This window comes from Eptesicus fuscus, chromosome 1 (genome assembly GCF_027574615.1).
Source record: "Eptesicus fuscus isolate TK198812 chromosome 1, DD_ASM_mEF_20220401, whole genome shotgun sequence".
Taxonomy (NCBI): Eukaryota; Metazoa; Chordata; class Mammalia; order Chiroptera; family Vespertilionidae; genus Eptesicus; species Eptesicus fuscus.
The window spans coordinates 136,322,176-136,346,424 of NC_072473.1; the positions used below are offsets into that span (position 1 = coordinate 136,322,176).

General features: G+C 38.0%; 1 protein-coding gene across 1 annotated transcript in view; it reads right to left on the minus strand.

The window, feature by feature from the left end:
* The window catches only part of OTC (ornithine transcarbamylase), a 56,323-nt gene that overhangs the window by 26,669 nt on the left and 5,405 nt on the right, over nucleotides 1-24,249 (minus strand). The window contains exons 2-4 of the mRNA XM_008153041.3: nucleotides 16,811-16,949; nucleotides 15,191-15,272; nucleotides 9,079-9,166 (exon numbers count right to left, since the gene is read on the minus strand). Of these exons, the coding sequence (XP_008151263.1) occupies nucleotides 9,079-9,166; nucleotides 15,191-15,272; nucleotides 16,811-16,949 (309 nt within the window). The remainder of the gene's footprint in view (nucleotides 1-9,078; nucleotides 9,167-15,190; nucleotides 15,273-16,810; nucleotides 16,950-24,249) is intronic.

Below are 24,249 nucleotides of genomic sequence, written 5' to 3' on the forward strand. Positions count from 1 at the left end.
TTGCAATAACCAGAAAAAGCATATTATTCAAAAAAACATACTTTTGATAGTAATTGAAAATGAACTAGGACTTCTTAGAGCAATGGCTAATTCTTGGCCTTGGTAAAGAAATGTGTGAGATGGGCTTGGAATATTTTGCCATATCAAAAGGCAAGGGAACTATCAAAGACTAATATAGTTATATGAAAATGACTCAATAGCCAACTTGAAGACAGAACACCTTGGCTAAATATGGGACAATTTGAGTATCAACAATAATAACTACAATTAAATGAAACCTTAAATATTTAAAATGCATGCATTCAGCCAGCATAGCTCAGTGGTTGAGCATTGACCTATGAACCAGGAGGTTATGGTTCCATTCCTGGTCAGGGCACATGCCTGGGTTGCGGGCTTGATCCCCATTAGGGGGCATGTAGGAGGCAGCCGATCAATGATTCTCTCTCATCATTGATGTTTCTCTCTCTCTTCCTCTCCCTTCCTCTCTGAAATCAATAAAAATATATTTTAAAAATAAATAAAAAATAAAATGCATAAATGTATAAAGATACTAAAAAAAAGACATTGAGAAGAGGCATAGCAAGATCACTTTCAACTCAGTTAAAAAAAATTATCAGTCGGTTTGTATAAACTCTCATCAGAACAGTCAAATTGTATAAAATGGAACGAGATAATTCAATATGTAAAGAGTGCCCTGTACTGGATTTTTTCTCTCACGCTCAAGGACAATTTTGAAGGAATGGTGTGGAGTCATGAAAAGGATGGTTGATCTAAGTAACCCATGAAGACCTTCCCAATCTCGAGTTTCTATTATTCTTTGATATTTTGTCCTTTGGTTTAATATCAAAACTTGTTTAAGAATTAACTTAAAAACCAGAAGGCCAAACAAACAAAACAAAAAACACCCCCATGGACCCAAGGAGGCCTTCTGAGCGTCTCTATGGTTGAATGAACAAATACTAAAAAAAAAAAAAAAAAAAAAAAAAAAAAAAAAAAAGATATGCTGGACCAGATCATAAGAGGAAATGTGAATATTGATGAGATAGACAATCACACAGCAATCCTAATGCTCATAGAGGGAGTTGAGTTATTCCCAAACTATCAGAATATAGTGAATATGTTTCAAAAGCCAAAGGCAAACAGAAGTTGTATTCTCATAGGGTCCTGCCATGCATTCTTCCTTTTGTCCCCACCATGCCTTAAATAAAACTGCCCCTTAAATTCAGTTTGTTATCAATGATATCTCCTATCAGTAAAATAGCTGACTGGCAAACAGTAGGAGGAATTTTTGGCTGTGCATAATGATACCATTGAGAACCCTGTAATCATAACAAATCATTAAAAATTATGTCTCCTATTTTTATTCTTTTACTAAAAGCCCAATGCATGAAGATTTGTGCCAGAATGGGCCTTCCTTTCCCTGGCTGCTGGCACCACCTTTCCGCTCCAGCCCTGAGCCACCTTTCAGCCTTCCCACATTGCTCAGAGGCCTGGAGCTGCTGGGGGTGATGTGGAAAGCCTGTGTCATTGAGGCGACAATGCAGGCATCCCACCCCACACCCTGCCGCTTGGTGCCCATGTATGCAAATTAACCCAACCATCTTGGTTGGGTTAATTTGCATACTCCTGATTGGCTGTTGGGTGTAGCAAAGGTACGGTCAATTAGCATGTTACTCTTTTATTAGGTTGATTAAAGCAGGCCAAGGCCCTAGAGGAGACATAAACTTTATCCTCAATGTAAGTTGGTAAAGTAATAAACTTGTTGAGACTCCTAAGAGGAGAATATTCCAGCACTCTGGTATCTCTATTCAGGTTATAATTTTAGTTAGAGCAATACTAGAGGCCCAGTGCACAGATTTGTGCACCAGTGGGGTCCCTTAGCCTGGACTGTGGGGATCGGGCTGAAACCAGCTTTCTGACATCCCCTGAGGGGTCCCAGATTGTGAGAGGGCACAGGCCAGGCCTGGGGACCCCACCCATGAATGAGCAGGGCCGGGGAGGGACCGCAGGAGGATTCCAGTGCATGTCTGGCCCATCTTGCCCAGTCCCGATTGGCTGGACCCCAGCAGCAAGCTAACCTACCAGTCAGAGCGTCTGCCCCCTGGTGGTCAGTGTGCATCATAGTGACTGGTCGAATGGTCCAAAAAACAGTCAGACATTTAGCATATTAGGCTTTTATTATATTGGATAGGAATTATGAGGAAACAAGATAATACCTTCAGTAAACCTAGATGGGCTCCTCTGAAATGGGCTGGCATAGGATTTATTCATGAAGGCTTCTATAATAGCCAGATTATTTGAACTTAGGTGTTATGTTAGTTCCTAGCTTTGAGGACCTCAGAGATGAATGGGTAGGACGTAATAGCATTCATAATGACCTCCACAAAATGTACTTTAGGAATTTTAGTTTTGTGTCAACCTGAGATGGACTGAATAGGGTCAGAGCTTATCCTGAGATTGAGTTCAGCCATCACTTGATTCAACCAATATGACTTTCTTCTGTGTGCCTGTCCTTCATAAGCATAATCTCATGTATCGTCATATAACTCACTGAGATAAGTATTCCTATCTCCATTTCACAGCTGATGAACCTAAGACTCAGAAGCAAGTGGTCCAAACCACAGGGTCAATGTGATATGAACTGTGAATTAAACTGAAGCCTAAACCTGCTTGAAAGCCCTAGCCCTTTATACTATGTCAAACTGCCTCTAAACTATGAATATACTGTATTTTATGCTGGGAGTAACTGCCTTTTGTTACCATTTATCCAAAAACATATAAATGCCATGCCTGCTAGCTTCTTAGTGACCTATGTAAAGATTCATGGAGATACCATATTTCCCATTAGATGTTGATATTTTAAAACATTTTACTTAAAAAACTAAGGAAGATTGCTTTTTTATCTTAATATCAACTATTATATAAAAGCCTAAGTGACCATTATGACAAGTTGACCAAACACTCAATGCAGGAACTGCCCCCTAGTGGTCAGTGTACTCCCACAGCCAACCTCCTGTGGTCCCCCCGCAACCCCGGCCAACCTCCTGTGGTACATCCTCCCCAGCTGGCCCCAATCGGCCCTGATCGCTGACCAGGCCGAAGGACCCCACCTGTACATGAATTTGTGCACTGGGCCTCTAGTATTAATATAATACTTAATAACAGTATTATAGCATTTAAAGCATTCCTTTCAATGTGACAGTGATTCACTCTTTCTGTTGAGAACCGTGACTCATTCACAAATTCCTCTATAATCTCCATTATTTGAGTTACCAGAATGACAATGATTTGAAACATTTCATGTTGTTGCAGGGGCATGTGCATATGTGCTTTATAGTGCTTAAATGGTGCCTCTCAAATTCCACCTGGAAACTCAGAATGTAACCTTATTTGGAAGTAGGATCTTTGCAGATATAATTAGTTAAGATGAGGTCATAATGGAATAGTGTGGGCCCTAAATCCAATAACTGATGTTGTGATAAGAGGAGAAGATACATAGAGACATACAAAAAGAAGCCCAAGTAAAGATGGACATAGAGTTTGGAGTGGTGCATCTATAAGCCCAGAATTGCCAAGGATTGCTGGGAGCAACCAGAAGCTAGGAAAAAGCAAAGAAGGATCCTGCTGACACATTGAATTTAGACTTTTAGAGTCCAGAACTGTAAGAGGCTAAATTTCTGTTGTGTTAAGTCACCAAGGTTGTGATAATTTGTAGCCCTAGGAAACTAATACAGTGGTTTGTGCTCATTTTCCTTTCTACTAGTTTTGCATCAACAGAACCCACTTTAGCAATCATCACCATGAGTAAATTACATTTATAAGGAAAGTAATTAGAGTAAAACAATGTTACATTATTTTGTCTTATATTAAGCTTTTCATAGACATAGTTCCTGAAGCTGCATTATGAAGTACTGTATTAAAATGAAAATGACTGTGAAGCTATTGTGCACCTTTCAATACTGGACTCAGAGCATTAGACACGAACAGCTATCATTATGGAAGAAACAGAAAGCCTTGAAGCTGGAGTGTTAATATCTTTCTGCTGTTCCTAAATTCCAACTGATTTTAAACTTTTAAAAAATCAGTTATCTGAGTCATGCTAAGGTGTCACTTCTGGTGTCACATCTAAAACAACAAGCCCAGAGCAAGGGGAAAAAATAGAATATCTAACTCAACCCCAGCAGAGCACCAGAGAATTGACATCTGAAAATACCATAACACCTGAAGCAAATTTAACTGAATATATATGTATATGTTTTGTGTCTCCTGATATGTTAGGGGGTAGAGAAGAGTTGTTAAGAGATACTTTTCGAAAGAGGGAAGTGAGCAACAATTGATTTTATCTGATGGGAGGCTGGTTCTATAGGGACCCACAGTGAACTGACACACAATTCAAATCTTAAGGCTGTCCTCCCATGGATGTAAGATACACTCCCTTACTAGTTAAAGTATATCTAGGTAAAGGACAGTTAGAAAAAAAATCCAAAAGAGAGAATGTATCCCTGTTGTGAAAAAAAAGAATTAACATAGTAGTCTTGACATGGCTTTCTTCAGTCTGCTTACCAGGTTGGCCCTTAGCTAGTCTCTGGAAACTTGGATTTTTGGAGAATTTGCCCACAATATTTGGAAGAGTGAACAGGTTTTATTATTTTAATCAAGAAAGAAAAGAGTAACACATTCTATTTTGAATGTGTATTTAAGTTTTTCACTCCTTGATCTGATTTTATTTCCCCTTCCTTTAGTGGCTGAGGCAGGACCAACTTGTAAGGGCCCTCAAAATAGCCAGACAGTCAGATGGAGAAGCAAATCCAACAATCATTGTCAAGTAGGCACTAGTCTCTTTATTTAAAGGGCCAGCACTGTTTTTTAAATATTATCTAATCTATTTGCATCTTACAAAGTTTAACTTCTACAAAAAGCAAGGAGGCAATTGCTATGGACTGAACAATGCATATTGGCAGATAGATGTCATTAAGATTTACTTCCTTCCATCTCCTGTTCAATTGCTCTGTGAAAGGCAGTGGGTTTCTCTAGTCTTCTTCAATTTAGATTGATGGAATTCCTGAATCTCAGCAATATCTTGTCATATATTTTGGCAGATCAGGTAGTAATGAGGTACACAAAAGAAAGTCAGATTTCCACAGTGGTTACTCTACCCTTATTTCTGACATTTCCATCTCCCATTGCAGCCTCATCTGATATTGCACTAACCTTATTCTCCTTGTACCCTGATGAATTCCTCCCATCCCTCCTTAACTGCACCTGTCTTCAAGATTCAGCCTTCTGCAATTCTCCTGCTATGAGACTGTAGCTCATTTTCTATCACTGAACTTATACTGCTATTTCTCCAGCTTTCAACTTTACTCAAGGTCTTTATCTCCAATGGTCTATGACAATTTATTTGTATTTGGAGGTACAGCCTTTAATGAAATGTGTCCAATACCTAATTTATCACCTTCTCCTGAAAGCAGAAATTTTTCATTTTCTTCTTCTAATACATACATAAATATTTTAATAATTACTAATCTGAAATAATTTTGTCTCCACTATCAATGTACCCTTTGTAATCAGCTACCATGAAGCCATATAAATAGTTTATTAGCTGTCTCTTATTTACCACTCCCTTCACTAATGCACTAGCATAGATTGAGAGCACAAGAGCCCAGAATTACAATACAACCTTTCAATTCAGAGTCTCTCAAAGTATGGTCCAGCCACCGTTGCAGCTGAATCATTTCAGGAGCTTGTTAAAATATATATTCTCAGACACCATATGAACCCTAACCTGCAGAATTATAAATTATCTCTCTACCCCCATCCAAATTACTCTGCAACTGCCTACACATGCTTTACATTGGGACACACCTCTGTTTAAGAACTACCAGTTTGTATTTCATATATTTGCATGCATTTGAGAGTACAAAGTTAAACTTAAGGATCAGAACTCCATCACATTTTAGAAAAGGAAATTAAGATCCAGAGATGTTTTCAAGCCATGCAGAAAAGAGTTAATATTGAAAGCCTGGCTGCTTTCTTTTGAACGCACTGCTTGTAAGATGCCTCTGGATGACGTCTAGGAACTTTGATTTAGACCACATTTCCACCATTCCCGGGCCTGATAAGAGTTGCTTGATGTGCCTAAAATGTTTTTACAAACAATACGGTTTAAAGTTAACACCTGCTGCCCTAAGCTGGTTTGGCTCAGTGGATAGAGTGTTGGCCTGCGGACTGAAGGGTCTCAGGTTCAATTCCAGTCAGGAGCACATGCCCGGGTTGTGGGCTCGACCTCCAGTGTGGGATGTGCAGGAGGCAACCAATCAATGATTCTCTCAAATCATTGATGTTTCTATCTTTCTCTCCCTCTCCCCTTCTCTCTGAAATCAGTAAAAATATTTTTTAAATAAAAATAAACACCTACTTTCCTCCTGGGAGGCTAGGATTTGGGTAAATGTCAAACAAAGGATGCTATGTGACCATCCCCCAGTAAAACCCCCAAGGAGATTCCCTGGTTGGCAACATTTCACATGTGTTGTGACAACTCATTGCTAAGGGAATTAAGCACATCCTGAGTGACTCCACTGGGAGGGGGTTCTTGGAAGCTTGCACCTGGTTTCTCTTGAACTTTGCTACATGTGCCTTTTCCCTTTGTGCTTATGATTGGTATACTTTCACTGTAATAAATCATAGCCATGAGTATGACCGTATTTTGAGTGCTGTGAATCCTACCGGTGAATCATAAAACATGGTGGTGGTCTTGGGAACCTCATGACACAGAAGCCAATGATTTTCATAACGTATTTCACTGACCCTCTCATGGGATGTTTAGAAGAGGCAGTACCCAAAGCAGCATAGCCTTAAAAACACAGCATGCTTTAACTGCTGACTTAGCTGCTAAGTCTGAATCATGGTTTCATTGTCTATAAAATTGGGCCGATAATTACTTTGTAAAGGTTTTACAAAGATTTAGAAATAACAGTACAAGAGGTCTATAGTATATACCCTTTAAGGAGGAGTGATTATTTGCATTCAGTCTTTTGGATGAGATGGAATGATAAGAAGGAATTCTATGGTTCAAATTTTATGTATCCATATATAGGTGTAGCAATGGATCTAATTACATATGTGTATTAAAAGGTCCCAAACATGCCCTGGCTGGTTTGGCTCAGTGGATAGAGCATCAGCCTGCGGACGAGGGGGTCCCAGGTTTGATTCCGGTCAAGGGCATGTACCTTGGTTGCGGGCACATCCTCAGTAGGAGGTGTTCAGGAGGCAGCTGGTCAATGTTTCTCTCTCATTGATGTTTCTAGCTCTCTATCCCTCTCCCTTTCTCTCTGTAAAAAATCAGTAAAATATATTTTTAAAATATATAAATAAATAAAAGGCCCCAACATGTTGGAACTTGTAAACAGATTGTTTTTCTCAGGATCTGTGTAGAGTATCTCTGACTAAAAACTTGTGATGGGAATTGTGTACAGAGCAAACACACAAAAAAACATGTTTATATTCATCTTTCAACCCATGCTTGGCTACTTGTCTCTTGTTTTAGGGGTCCTGCCCACTCCACTGATTTCTGGGCCCTGGCCTCTTTCTGGCTGCCAATCTGCACTCCTTAACTATTTATTGGATGCTCAGCTGTTCCTCCAACTGTACCCTTTTCAAACCACTAGTTCACACATGATTGATTTACCATCATTCACTTGGTCCTATATGGAAGATCCCCACTGAAACTCTGTCTTGGCTGTGACCCTGGCTTCATCTCCTGACCAGCTTGTTATATTTGCTCTTGAATAAAGTATACTTCACTTTTGTGAAAGGAGAATTATTGGGCAAATATAATCCCAGTCAGTGGCAGCATATTAGGAAGAAAATCTCATTTGTGTTTATTTATTCTTTTTGTTCAACACTTCTTAATACTAACATTGTCTCGTCTGAAATAATGTAACAAAAAGATTTAAAGTTGAGTTATTTTAAATCTCTTCAGCTACCATAAAAAGGAGTCAGTGTCTGCAAGGAGTTGTTTTATGGCACATTGCCTTCAGAAAAACAAAACAAAACATTAGTCTTCCATATCAAGTTTAAAATATTTAAACAAAGACATTTGCTCTGTATTTCTCAACCAGACATGATATAATGGTGAGAGTACTGAATGGGGAATCAGTGGCCCTGTTTCAATCTTCAGTATAGTTGTTACAAGCCTTTTCTCACCTCTATTTTTTTTTAATTTCTTTATTGATTAAGGTGTTACATATGTGTCCTTATCCCCCCATTACCCTCCCAACTCCCCACTCATGCCCTCACCCCCCTGGTGTCTGTGTCCATTCGTTAGGCTTATGTGCATGCATACAAGTCCTTTGGTTGATCTCTCCCCCTTCTCCCCACCCTCCCTTACCTTCCCTCTAAGGTCCCACCTCTATTTTTATCTGAGTAGGGGTGAGCTGCTAGAAATTGTCAATAGTATGTGAGTAGAAGTGATTGTGCCACTTCCCTGCTAAGGTGGCTTTGAAGCAAGTATCTGGTCTCCATGCTTTCTTCCCCTAGCTCCTGGCTGAATGTTGACATCCAGGGTGACCTTAGAGGCCACATGTTGAAGATTGTAGAGCCACTCTCATCCAGAGTCTCTCAATAGCTATATAAATAATTATCCCTTTCCTCTTACCAATCAGGAACATCCACACTATGTTAAGTCATTGAGGTTTTGAGATTTTGTGTTTATCGTAGTTAGTATGTGTCTAATTAAGTTGTTTCACCTCTTTATGTGAATCTCTTTGGGTTGTTATAAGGATTAAATGAGTTAGAACAATGCTGACACATAACAAATGCTCAATAAATATAAGCTATTAATATTATTATGTGCTTTAATGCTAACTAGTTATGAGTCATTGAATTTGTCTATTTCCCAAGATCTTAATTTCTTCAATTATAAAATGTAAGGGTCATGATTGATGATTCCTAATTTTCCCTAAATTTGAAATTTTATAATCAGTACAGAGGACACTGAGAGAGAAAAGCATATATTTTCTTTATGAGATGTATCCATGAATTTTAAAATAATCTTTGAAGATAAGAAGATTTACAAACCGGGCTGTGTCGGTGAGACTTTCATTCACACCCAAGTGAATGTCTTGTGTGGTAAGAAAACAAGGATGTCCTCCCAAAAGTGCAAAGCCTACAATAAAATAAAGAGAAAAAAATGCATTTTGAAAAATAATAAATAAAGTGGGAAACACAATTATTAAGTACTGTCACCATCTCAATTGAAAAGTCAAAATCTTTAAAGCTCTCCAACCTCTCTGGTAGGGAATTCCCAAGCAAAGCAAAATAAGGAAGGAACCTAGGGAAATTTCGGTATAAGCACTGACCTCTCCTTAGATATGTGCCTGTTTCTCCATCCTCTTGTGCAAAACCTGGCAGATCAGATATGCTATGTCCGAGGTAGAATCAGAGAACACAAAACACACTAATAATTCTGCTTGCTAAGGATCCTGTAATAGAGTCTAACTCCATTTGTGATGTTTCACTGCTATCACCTTTCAGGCCCAGCATCACTTTCCATTGGAGGGTGGGAACAGAAGGGTTACATAATTGGACCTATGTTGCTAAAATTTGGGTAAGAGTTAATAGATTGGACTAGGCAGGTAGTGGCTGAAATGATAAGACAGTAATTGAATTCTTGATATATTTTGAAAGTAGAGCCAGCAATAAGAGAATTTCCAGATTCCCCCACCACCCCATTTCCCCACTTCAGAAAATATACATGGCCGAAACCAGTTTGGCTCAGTGGATAGAGCGTCGGTCTGCGGACTGAAGGGTCCCAGGTTCGATTCCAGTCAGGGGCATGTACCTTGGTTGCGGGCACATCCCGGTGAGGGGTGCGCAGGAGGCAGCTGGTCGATGTTTCTCTCTCATCGATGTTTCTAGCTCTCTGTCCCTCTCCCTTCCTCTCCGTGAAAAATCAATAAAATATAAAAAAAAAGAAATTCTTTTTTATAAAGAATTACATATATGCAAATGTTATCTTGTCCTTATTTCCCCTACTAGATATCTCTTTAATTCTTTGCTCCCTTTGCACCAAAACTCTTTGTTTTTCCTTTCTCTCTTCGGTTCTTCTTTTCTGATTTTCTTCAAACCTATTCCCATAAGGCTTTAGTCTCCCAACACTGCACCAAAGCTTCTCTTACCAAAGTCACCAATTACCTTCACATTGCTAAATCTAGTGGCCATTTCTCTCTTGCCATAGCAGCATTTAACAAAATTGTTTACTACCCTGTCCTTGATAAAATTTCTTGCCACATTGTCTGCGATACCACACCATCTTCCTTTCATACCTACTTGGCCATTGGTCCTTCGCAGTCTCCATTGCTGTTTCCTTTTCTTTTCCTTGACCTCTTTCTTATACAACAATTTTAGAGTCATCCTTAATGTCTCTCTCTTACCAAATACATCAGGAATCTTGTTGGCTCTCCCTTCAATACATACCCAGAATCTAGTCCCTCCATTGTTACCACCCTGCCCCAACTTCTATGTACTATAGTTACATATTAATATGTTTCACTGTTTCTATCTTGCCTCCATCCCCACCCCAACACTGTATTCTCAATAGAGATTCTTTTAAAATGCATGTTGGATCATGTCCCTCCTTCATTCAAAACCATCTAAAGTTTCCCCATTTTACTTAGAGTAAAGCCAAAATCCAAATAATCGAATACATGTTTTTTCCCCCAGTTCCAGGCACATTTTTCTCCTTTCTGACAGCATTTATCACCTTCCACTGATATTGTATTAGCATTCCCTTATTGATTGTCTATTATTTATTGTCTGTGTACCCACATGGAGGCAAGGGTTTTCCTTTATTTTGTTCACTGATGTATCACTCTCAATAATCTAGAATAAATAGTGGTACATAGTAATTGCTCAAAAATACTTGTTGAATGAATGTAGGAGGGATTTTGACTCTGGAAAGAGAACCCATTCTTTTCACTTGCAAACATCTAATTTTGAAGTCATTTTTCTGTAATAACCCAGGATTAGTTCATTTTCATTTTCCTCTGAGGTAGGTGGAGGAAGAGGGGTTATAGAAAGTGTTAAGAAGTAGGAGTCAAAGTCTTCAGCAGTTCTTAAAGAAGATAAAATGGGGGACATTGCCTCTGAGAAGGAATTGCTGAGGAGAGGAGGGCAGAGGGATGGGTCTCTACTCTCTCTTCACCCTACATCAAATATTTTTGAACAAAGTGTTTCTTCTGTTAATATCTTAATTTATGTCTGGGGATATAATAGTAGCTGTTATTTTGCTCAAAAGAATTCATGGCCCTAGCCGGTTTGGCTCAGTGGATAGAGCGTCAGCCTGCAGACTGAAGGGTCCCAGGTTTAATTTCGATCAAGGGCACATACTGGGTTGCAGGCTCGGTCCGTCATGCAGGAGGCAGCCTATCAATGATTCTCTCTCATCATTGATGTTTCTAGCTCTCCCTTCCTCTCTGAAAGGGAGATATATGAATATGAATTCATGCACTAAAAATCTGTGGGCTCTGAAGGCTCTTTCTGGTACAACTAAGGCAGTCATTAACTTCTCTCTTTTCTTCACTTTCCTACCTGCAGAATAGTATCATGATTTTTATATTGCCACCTTTGTAAAGGTGATGAATTTGAAACAGCTTGGAAAACACCAGCTTCTATTTCACCTTGAAAGTCAAATACCAATGTTAAATAATGAAAAGAGTCATCTCTTAGGATTTCCTGTGATTTTTCTATCAGCCAGTGCACTTAACAAGATTAATAAATGTATCTGTCTATCTGCTCAATTAACTTGCAATAAAATAATATAATCATAAGTAAACACACAGGAGAATTGCACAGTTTTCCAGGCAGAGATACACAAAGAGTGAGGAATAAGTGATCTACAAGTACACACAATGACATTGATACATCTCACTAACATAAATCTGAGCAAAATAAGCCAGATACAAAAGAGCATATGCTGAATTATTCCATTTATATAATGTTCCCAAAGAGGCAAAACTGGTAGAAGACATCTGCAATGTTCAAATCCAGGATAATGGTAACCCTAGGATGGGGGAAGTAGTAACTGGAAGGAGATACAAGGGAGGGCTTCTGACGGCTATTAATGTCCTGTTTATATATCTGGGTATTAGTCACAAGGATGTGTTCACTGTAAGAATTCATTGAACTATATGCTTAATGGTTTGTTTACTTTCTATAGGTGTGTTACACTTTAATAAAAAATATTACATGCATGGCTCAGTCGCTGAGCATCAGCCTATGAACCAGGAGGTCTCAGTTCGATTCCCAGTCAGGGCACATGCCCGGGTAGCAGGCTTCATTCCCAGTAGGGGGCATGCAGGGGGCAGCCAATCGATGATTCTCATCATTGATGTTTCTATCTCTCTCCCTCTCCCGTCCTCTCTGAAATCATAAAAGTATATTTTAAAATATTACATGAGCAATTAATATCGCTTAAGTTGAGTGGAAAATGTTATTCTGTCCCCTGGAATAAGTAGAAATACTGCTATATCTCTGCTACTCAGGCTTGTGATGGAATTCTTAAGGATTGTCCTGTGAGGATCACCTCATCCCAGAGGCTGGCATAAATCCAGGGTAGCAACAGGCAGTGTTAATTACATCCTATTTTCATTCTAAGTACCAGGGTAAAAGGTTTTGATGAAAAATTGTGCCAACTATTATTATGCACATATATATAATAGAAAAGCTCTACCATGTTCTTGGCCGAGGTTTACAATTTCTGTAAGCATTTAAAGCAGCTCCTTACTCTGACTGAGTCTTCTATGTTGAGCTTGGCAAAATGCCATATGAAATTAGAACCAAGGGTATTTATTAAGGATAATGATGAATACTCTGTGAACCATAACTTTTGATGGTCTTATGTTCCTTTTCTCATGTATTTGTTGCAACAGTTTATGATTTTGTGCAAGTTTCAGAGCCCTTCTTTATAGAAAGCCTCCAATTTAACAAAATGCTTAATACCACCTGTAGAAATGATTTTACTGGAATAATACATGACTATCATATGTCTTAATTAAATTATATGCTTACAAAATAAATTTAATAATAGCTTCCAATCCTGGGTCTGCTATTTATTAGCTATGTGTCTGTGGGCTATTTGTTGAACCTGTTTCAGCCTATGGTCTCATCCCTATAGAGTTGTCATGAGGATTAAGTGAGATAATCCATGTAATTAATGTAGAGTACTTGATACAGGGTCTGTACTCAAAAACTTATTAAATACTCACTTAGTTTTATTAATAGCTTAACAATCACATCATTATGTGTGATTAATAAAAATTATCTTTTATTCAGGGATATTTGATATTAAAAATAACATTTGAACAGAGAAAATGGCAGAAAACATCATCAACTAAGAAGAATTAGCTTTAAAAAACTTAAAATTGAGAAATTTCTATGTATTAATTATTTTTATAATTTCAAAAAAGAACACGCCTGTACCAATGATAAAAAATGATAAAATAAAATTCTGTCTAACTCATGGAAGACCAGTGTTGAAAGGTAGCAGAATTTGAGAATTACTACCTGGGGCCAGCTTTAAAGAGCAAAATATTTTCATCTGTTTTCTTTCTATGACTTTAAAGATTAAGTGGTACCTTATATGTTTCCCCTCCTCCTCCTTCCTTCTTTCAGGAGACAATTCAAGTGCATTAATAAGGACAGTGAACTCGGCATCTGAATCCTGTTGTGATTTGTATTAATTGAGTGAACTTAGGAAGTCACTTAATCCTTCTGAACTTTATTTTGTTATGTATTTGATAACTTCATTACTGGTCATTACAAGGCAAGAGTGGCATGAAGCAGATGTTTCCTTCTAAGTTCTAGAAAGGTCTGATGCTTGTAAGTGAGATAAAGTATTTGAAGAATCAACCAATGTGTTTTTGTGGTACCTCCTCCCTGATCCTATTATTTGCCCATTTGGGTAGTCATATTATTGATTCAAGGGAAGTCTGATATGACAGAAATGCAGAGAGAAAGAAAAGAGCTAATGTGAAGCTTATAAATTTCAAAATAGATTTTTTGAAACTTAGAACAGAGATAATCATTTGAGAAAAAAAAACTTTTTTGACAGCCTAGGATTCCAGGTACAAACAATAGATTTGAAAGAATACATGGAAAATCTGAGGGAGTTGTTTTTCCTACTTTATCACTGGGCCCTCAATATTTGGAACTGGAAGGGGAACAAGAGGAGTGAGAGAGAAGCAACAGAAATAGAGATTTATTGGTATTTGAAACTGTGAACTCCTGTCTATTCCCCAGGCCAAGTGCTTCAGGTTGGGGAGCATGATGGACATTTCAGAAGAGTTTGGGGAACCCCAGAGCAGAGACACCTGTGTCATGCTTTTAAAACAGAGCTCTAGGAGGCAACAAATGTTATAGAACTCCCTGGCACCCAGCCTGAGGAAGGAACAATAGAGTAGATATAGCCTTGCAGTATCTCTGTGCCCAGTGTAGCATAGAGAGCTGCCAAGAGGTTGAGAGAGCCAAACTAACATATATTTCAGGTCTTGTGGTCAGAGTGAAGCAAACTACACAGTGAATGGGAGACAACCAAGGTCCAATGCAAATACACAGGACTTCAGCATGGGTCTTTGATGATGATGTCTTGATGTCCAATGACCAGATATCCATAGTCCTAGATGTCTTGACATTCTCATACTCTCTAGGACTTAACCATGGCTGTAATATAAGTTTTGGAGACACTAAATTGACAAAATAAACCCTGAAATGCCTGAGGATTGTGTAATGTTGCAGACATTAGGTTTCCACCATCTAGCAAAATTGATACAAATAAGAAAAAGTTCTTTATATATTATAAAAATATACATTTCTTGACCACATGAGTTTGAAGAATGAGAATTTGTGTCCACTTACATTTTTTACTTAACACAAAGTGCTTCTATTTGGGACTTCTACTCAAGTCCTCATTGAATTCTTATAGATGAAGCCAATCTTTCTGCATAAAGCTTCTCTGATAATTGGAAAGGGCATTTAGAGGCTTGCACTGATACTCCCAGAGACAGTATTTCCCCTTTATGGTTGCCAAAGAGAAAGACAGATCCTCCTCCCCACCCTGAGCTACTCCTTCCTCCCAGGTCCTCACTCTCTGGCCCCTTCTTCAACAGAAGGGTGAGTTTGTTGGTGGACTCACCTGTTTCTGTGGACAATCTTGTTCGAGTACTTCTTTTTTCAAAAATCATGCCTAAAGACTTCCCTTGTAATAAAGGCAAATACTGAAAATCGAGGACAAGAATATAATTAAGATGAAAAATATATTTATATCCAATATCAAGGATTATATTTCAAAACTTATTCTTTACATTGTCAAAAATGTAGAACAATTAATCACTACTTCCAAATAAGTATTCAAAATGTTATTTAAAAAGAGAATTTAAAATGGGTTTTTTGCCTTTTCTATACAAATGGGTGAAGGGAATAGGAACTCCCAAAGATTATTGACATAATTAGAAAGTATTATTACTTGTTTTGGGTTCAATCTGAACACTTGTTTCAAAGTATATTAGTATTTCACCTTGGGGCCATCTTCTTACTTAAATCCATGGAAATCCCCTTCAGTGTTCAATGACCTTGAAGATGCTTGGTTTGGAAATGTTTTCTCAGCTAGAAACATGTTAACCTGTTACAACATGAAGCAGTAAGACTCCTAAAGGTGAAGCCTCAGACTGTCTGCTACACTCATTATGCATCCTTGTGGGAGTGCAAGGGCTTTGTTTCTGAAAGTCGTGTGGAAACAATTTGGAGAGTTTGGTGTGGGGTGGGGCTCTTCCTCCTTCCTCTTCTATGGATGGACTTTCCCGATAAGATGAGCTCTGGAACAAATAGATTCCTGCCAGCTAAACATCCTCACACACAATGTAAAGAACAAAGGCTTAGGATTCGGGGGGAGGAGGACGTTTCTCCTTATTTCAGATCTTCCATAGGAATAGCATCCCATAACAATTGGAGTCGCTCTGTTTTCAGTTTGTTTTTAAGGAACTTGTAGAGCTAGTGAACTAGATACGAAAATCAGGGTTGTGTAAAACTTTTTCAACAAAAAAAGTTTTACACAACCCTGATTTTGTGTAAACAAAACATTTTCATATTCCAAATTTGGGTAAAAGCTTTTATAAAGAGCTGGTTTCAGCTCTTTATAAAAGCTTTTACCCAAATTTGGAATATGAAAATGCTTCCACAATTAAGCAGCCTAAATGAAGCTACTGCATTAATTAAGCATGTGCATACATGAATTTCTCAAAATGCAGAATAATGATTACAGTTAAGCACCATATCTCATTTTCCCCCTACTTGGTTAACATTTGTTTCTTTACCAATCTAAAATTTTAAAACACTGTCACATCAACTGTAAATTTTTGACATCCTAATGATCATATATCTGATATGCATTTGCAATTGAAATTGTTGGCTAGAAAAATATGTCATCCTTATTTTTAACTTGATAGAAAACACAGAGAAAAGAAAGGAGGCATGAAAATAAAATCTTTCTGAAGAATGATTCTTTAGGTTGTGATCCAGTTAATAATGGATTTCAACATTCCACATGAAAGAAGTGCAATGACTTGTCATTGAATAACTGATTTTTATGCCTTTTATGCGCCTGTACACTCAGTAATCAATTACCTTGACTGTGTAGTTCCATTACTTGCTACTGTTTAGGAATTTTAATGTATTTTCCTTTCCCTCTTTCTTTGTAAGGCTGTCTTTACAAAATCTGATTGGTAGCAATTGAAGGTAAGATAAAAATGCTACATACCTCTCCTTTCTGTTTTATCCTAAATTTCAGATCTGCTGATAGCCATAGCATATACTTAATTTCTTCTCCTGTAAAGTTCTTTAGAGTGAGAAGGTCACGACCCTTCAGCTGTACTTTATTTTGTAATGGTTGTCCACATCTACAAAAGAAAAGAAATATACTATATAATAAAGAGGGAATATGCAAATTGACCATCACTCCATCACAAAGATGGCTGCACCCACAGCTGAGGCCAAGTTCCCATAAGCAGCCTAAATGAGCAATCAGCAGGGACCTGAGGCTACACCCTCCCCCACCCCCATGGGGCTTGACGGGACCTCAGGCCGTGTCCCCCACCCTGCAGGGATTGACAGGGGACCTCAGGCTTCTCTTCCCACCCCAGCGCCAGGCCAGGGGACCTCAGGCCACGCCCCCCACCAGGTGGGACTTAACAGGGGACTTCAGGCTGCGCCCCCCACCTGGTGGGTCTTGAAGGGGGACCTCCAGGTGTGCTTCCCATACTGGTGCTGGGCTAGGGGACCTCAAGCTGCTCCTCCCACCCCAGCGCCATGCCGGGGGACCTCAGGCTGCGCCCCCCACTAGGTAGGGCTTGACAAGGGCCTTCAGGCCATGCTCCCCACCCCGTCACCAGGCTAGGGGACCTCAGACTACACCCCCTGCCTGGGAGGGCTTGACAGGGGATCTCAGGCTTCGCCCCTCGCCCCAGCACCAGGCCAGGGAACCTGAGGCTGTGCCCCCCTGCCTGGCTGGGCCTAACAGGGGACCTCAGGCTGTGCCCCCCACCCAGTGGGGCTTGACAGGGGATCTCAGGTCGTGTTCCCCACCTGGCGGGGCTTGACAGAGGACCTCAAGTCACGCCCCCCCCACCCCCGTCTGGCCTGGGGGACCTCAGGCCATGCCCCCTGTCCTGGCGCCAGGCCAGGGGACATGAAGCAACGCCCCCTGCCCAGCAGGGCTTGACAAGGGTGGGACTGGCCAGGTCTGGATCTAGCCCAATTGGGGGGTGCAGCCGGGTCTGGGTCTCACGCGATTTTGAGGTGCATGTGGGTGGGCGGGGACTTGACTCTGGGTCCCATGGTGAGCCCCAGACTCTGACAGGAGGAAGGTTTTCATATACATTTTACTAATTTTCTTTCATCTCTGACACTTCTATTATAGAGAAAGGGCAAATAGCAATATTAAAATATTTCCTCTAATTAATCCCCCTTTAATGTGCACGAATTTTGTGCACCAGGTCACTAGTATATATATATATATATATATATATATATATATATATATATATATGTGTGTGTGTGTGTGTGTGTGTGTGTGTGTGTGTGTGTATGAAAAAAAAAAACCTGTCCTGTAGTGACTCATTGTTTTATTCTTGAAACAAAATAGTAAATCACATGTAACCTCATGTGTCTCTGCAAAGTGCTAATGCATTGAAATTGAAATTGATATGACTGTGGTTGGCATTTTAGATACTCTGTATTTTGATTGTTGAGAAAAAAGAATTTGAAGAAAGAAATTGAATTCTGTTTTGGCATTGATAAAGCTGTTTCTTTGTAGTTTTTTTTTTAAATTTATCTTTATTGTTGAAAGTATTACAGATGTCCCCTTTCCCCCCCAGCATTAATCCCTTCTACATCTCACCCCCCCTCAGGCCTTCACCACAGTATTTGTGTCCATGGGTTATGCATACAAATTCTTTGGTTAATTGCTCCCCATCCACCCCCTCACCTCCACTTTCCCACTGAGATCTGTCAGTCTATTGCATGCTCTTATGTCTCTGGACCTATTTTGTTCAACAGTTTATGTTGTTCATTAGATTCCATATATGAGTGAGATCATGTGACACTTGTCTTTCTCTGAGTGGCTTATATTGCAAATAGCCACACGTGTGGCTTTGCCACTTACTAGTTGTGCAACTTTGGGCAAGTTACTTAATCTCTCCCTTATAGGGTGAAATGATTTAATACATGGAAATCATACAATGTCTGGCATATAATAAGCATTTGATAAATTTTAGCTATTATTTTTTAAATCATTAGATTCTACAATCAGAATTTTTAGTATACTAGTACATACAACAGAAAACAATGTCATTCTTTTTTCCCTACTGCCCTTCAAATCTATTGTTAGAGATTTGTTCTTTTTACTTGTCCCTGGTCAAATACAATGGACCCTGTGGCTTTTGTAGTAACTTTTTTTGGGCGGGAAGGGGAAGCTATCTGCTTGCTTTATTCTCTCAAAGTGTCTTAGTAAAATGATGTATAATAATAAAATGATTTTTTTAACTTTAAGAAATGTACTGCAGGTTAATACCTTTTGCCTTCCAGCTCATGCCTAATTCAAGCTGGCCTCCTCTATAGGTGGAAGAGGGACCATAAGCTGTTTCCTCTGATTCCCTGCCTTCAGTTTATTCATGTAAAGCCAAGGGAAGGTGAGGAGTTAAGGGTGAGGCAAACTCTGGTTCTGTTCTAGCAATATAGCATTGGTATATGTGCTTGAGGCTGACTTTTTCTCTCATTGGGCACTTTACAGGGTCCTTTGGGGAACTTTCTCATCACTGAAAATTTCTCACAGCAGTTCTTAATGGCTGACAATTATATCTCTTCTGCCATCCAAGAGACTACCTCCAGACTCTTTTTGCTGACATTTCCCCACCCCTTCATCAGGTCTCTTGGTTGTGATGTGAAACAATATCATGATAAGTCTCTTTATCATTCCATATTGGTTCATCGGAAGCCCTTCATATTCTTTGCTCTTACAAGAGTCAGGTCTATCCCAGTATAGACTCTTCTCTTGCTCTGCCATAAAAACAGCTAGTCATAGTCCCTCTTACTTTATGTTTCCCAGGTATGGGCCTGAGGTGTACTAATTGTAATTGTCTGCCCGAAACTGAGACAGAAAGAGTACTATTTTAATATTCTGTTACATTTTGATGACAATTTGTTATTTGAGATGATCAGTATATAAAATGGACAGCATTTATTCTTTCAGTATCCCCAGTGTTATCCCTAACTGACAATAATTACTATTATATACCATTAGAAATTATGAGTAACCAAAGGCAAAATGTGGTTTACCACATGTATTAAACATTAATTTTATTAGGAGTAGAACAACTGTGACAAAATTATCATGCTTAAATTCCAGCTTAAGAAGAAACCAGGGGCTACTTGAGATAAAGAGTAAATACTATGGTGGGATTTATATATGTCTTTTTTCATTGATGGTGATAGATAGGAAAATCATAAATTCACTCAACTTGTTGTTTCTACTACATGATGTCATATAACTTAGACAAATGAATATTTCACTAAATATTCAATTTTCTGGCAGACTTAATTTGTTCATTTAGTGTTCAGTAGGTGAGTAGATTTTTTCAGTAGACTTTTTGTGAGATTAAGCACTTCAAAGCTTCTAGTTATTAAAGAAAGGAACATCCATAATGATGATTTGTGAGTTAGTTGGCTAAATGGTTGATTGATTGACTTAATAGAAGATACTAATGACATATTCAACTCCAATAGAAAGTAGTGTTTTCCACTTATATGTGAATCAAAATTTTGGTTAACATTCCTCTTTCAAAGCTGTACCTTTTTAGTCAACTTTTAAAATATGTGATTCATATATTCTTCAACTGGAAATTTCTTTAATGTAGCAATCCTTGATTTTTTATTACAGATGCCTAATATTAAAATATCTTAAATGGATCTACAATATAAATTAGTTTATTTATAATATATGTGTTAGTATCCTAATAGATTATGTATATAACAAAACATAAAGAAAAATAAATTAAAAATTTAGACTAAGAAGAACCCAATATTTAAAAAATAAATTGTAAATATAAAAAATATTTTGCTGGCTAGCAATTTGTTATTTGAGATGATCAGTATATAAAATGGACAGCATTTATTCTTTCATTATTCCCAGTGTTATCTCTAATTAACAATAATCAGTACTGTATACCATTAGAAATTATGAATAACCAAGGGAAAAATAAAGTTTCTAGAATAGACTTTCACTTTCTTCCTTATACTGGAACCCTAGTAAAAAGCTTACAAAACTATGTTCAATATCTGGACAATAGTAGTCAGCAATTTGATAACTTTAAAAACATGGCATTAGGCAGGAAATTTTGGGTTTTTGCATATGTATTTTGATTATATGCTTGGTTCTGATTATATTAATGAGTGATAATATTAAGTAATACATATAATATACAATTACTGATCTTGTTCAGAAGTAAACCATTTGACTGATATTTATGCTTTTTTCAGGGTCAATTGTATTTGTTTTCTGAGGAGCTGTAAACAGGTTTAATATTTAGGGCAGTTTTGAAAATATTTTTTTCTTCTGGAATAAGGCCCAAGCAACATAAAGTCACAGAAGATAAACTCTTTTTACTCTATGTCTTACAATAATACATTAATATTCCTTGGCTTGACACTTCTTCCAATATTATTTTAAAGGGGGAAAAACTGCTGGAAAACCCCAACATTCAAGGAATTTGGAAAATATCACTATAGCTGTTGAGCTCACATCTATCAACAATAGGAAAAACAACCCATGAGCTAATTTTGAGGCCTTATTTTTTGCCTAGAGCTCAAGTAATAAACTCTTGAATATTTTTTTTATTTTCACTTCATGCAGGAAATATTTCATAACATATGTCCAGGTGATTTTTGAGAGTACATTTATTAAAGCTGGGGACCGTGAAACAGGGATAGAAGAAGCAACAGGAGAGAGCCTAAGTGGGGCTGGCTGAAATGCAATGGGAAAGGAGTAAACCTAGGCGCAGCTGCAGTCAACTCACTGAGAAGTCATAGAAAAGGGGTTCAGGGTGTTAGCCTGGGATGAGCTGCTGTTGCCCATTGCTCCCCTGGTTGCAAGTCTTGTGGGGACCCTTAGAGTTTAGGAGAAAGAAAATTTACTCAAAAAGGAGATTTGAGCACTAGCCGGTTTGGCTCAGTGGATAGAGCATTGGCCTGCGAACTGAAAGGTTCCAGGTTCGATTCCAGTCAAGGGCACATGCCCGGGTTGTGGGCTCAATCCCCAGTGGGGGACTTGCATAACTAAATACAGGCAGCCAATCCATGATTCTCTCTCATCATGGATGTTTCTATCGCTCTCCCTCTTCCTTTCTCTCTGAAATCAATAAAAATATATTTTTTATAAAAAGGAGATTTGAGTAGGTGTGGCCCAAGGAGGGCATGGCAACTCCTGTTTATTTTGGAGCCCACAAAAGCTATGTCTCCAAACTGCTACACTTAAGGGATTCAATATCCTCCCCTAATCTCAACCCCTTTAGGGTTTTCCTATATCTACTCTCTTCTAAATAATAACAGGACTACATGTTTCACTTAAGAAAATATTATAGATCTTAGAATTTTTGTTGAATCACAGAAAAAAAGGAATTAGAAGTGAAAATTTTATACTATTTTCTCCACTTTCCATGCAAGGAAATCAGAAAATAATGGTGAAAGAGGAGGTCCAACGACACCTTGAACTGCTTCAGAAAACATCCAACTTCTAGCTCTTACTACCCAAACAGAAGACAAATTGGGATTTTCTCAAATTTGTCCTTACACACTTCAAGAAGTTTCTAAATTGGAGGTGTGGTTAGAGTTCAGTTTAGTGTTAAGGTTAATGTTCTGCTATTGAGATCACATTATAAGAAGCTGCTCTTTTTATTTCTGCATTGACAGATTTTAACTTAAAAGTAGAAAGAAGACACAAACATCCTGCTTACTTCTTCCTTTTTGTCCAGCTCTTTCATTTTCAAATTTATATAGCAACAGGAATTGTATTTCAAATTATTTTTCTTAGACCACAGTGATCAGAAGAATACCTTTTTTGTGACTCCAGTCACTGATAATGTCCTCACTTTGTTTCCCTGAATTGTACCTCCAATAAATGTTAGCAGATAAGCTTTTTTAAAAATGCAGACAGTTCTGGCTTTAAACTTTAGTGTGGGACTGTAAATAACCATTAAATCTGAATAATCAATGGAGAAAAATCGCAATTATTTTATGACTTTAAAATTTTTGTCAAAACATTAAAAAGTTTCTTATTGTCAGTATAAATATATGGGAAAGTTAAAAAGATAGTAAAACTGATATATATTTAGTACACTGTGATTTAAAACAGGTACATTGAGAATTATAGTGTTTTATTTATTTATAAAAACTGTCAAGAGTAGTTTGAATAGTGTATGCCATATTCTTATTAGATAGCATAAGATACTGAGCAAGCATCCTTTTTATGCTTTGGTGAATTATCGCATTCCTTCTAAGTTTGAATCAACTTCCAACATTTTATCCTTTGTATTTTCAATATTGTGAAATATCTCTGAGAATTCCTTTAATGTGAGGTGTTGTGTTGGTGACACTTCCTCTGGAAGATCTTCATACTTTTGGCCACAAATGCTTTCCTCATTTATGTCAATAAGTTTGTCTTCTCTGAGTTCCTCTGACACATATCTAAAGATTCTCAACCAGTAGCAGGGTCAATAATCCAACAGTTACCTATTTCTTTCATAAATACATTAACATTTGATTCAAATTTAACTGCCAGTGCTATTTTTTACTAGTATATGCCTGCTGCACTTTCATCATTTTCAGACAATTCCCTCTTTCATTTATCCATTTTTATAAAATGTTCCATGGGTTTATCACTGGGAGAAAAGAAGGCAGCACAACTATGTTTTCTACTGTCTGTGTGTGAAATGAACAACATGCACAGTGAGCATTCACCAACAGACTTTAAAAGAAGGGATATGATTGTTCACTGATCATGATGTACATCCGTTAAGGACATAGTGATTTGTGAACTGAAGAGCTAACAATGAAGTTTTTACTTTATGCAACTACTCACAATTAATATACCATGACAACTAAAATATGAACTGTGTGCTTGGAAGATTGGACTTACATAACTAAACTGTGGTCATTGAAATTCCTGCATATTGGGAGCATGCAAAGGAAGGACTGCCTGTACTCCTAATGCTTTCCCATTGTAAGATTATTATATACCATTCCTTCTGTTCAGAACACTGTCCTCTGAGTTCTCAAGACTGGCTTTTTTTTTTCCTTAGGCTGGAGTCTTAAATACCATCTCCTATACAATTCCTTCCCGGACTGTACTAAGTAGTTTCCACTTTGCCTTCATTTTGTTCATAACAATGCTCACAATTTTAATATACATTTATGCTTCTGTTTATTGCTTACTTTTTATCTTTCCATTCGATTACATGATCCATGATATCAGGGATCCTGCCTGTTTTATTCATTAATATTTATGCACTGCTTATTGAAATGACTGGGATGAATTTAGAGATTTGTCATGATGGATTTTCAATGTCCTGACCCAAGATCTGATGACAAAAAAAGAACACCAATACCCCCAAACAGAATTAATGTTGAAGTAAGAGCAAATATGGGCTC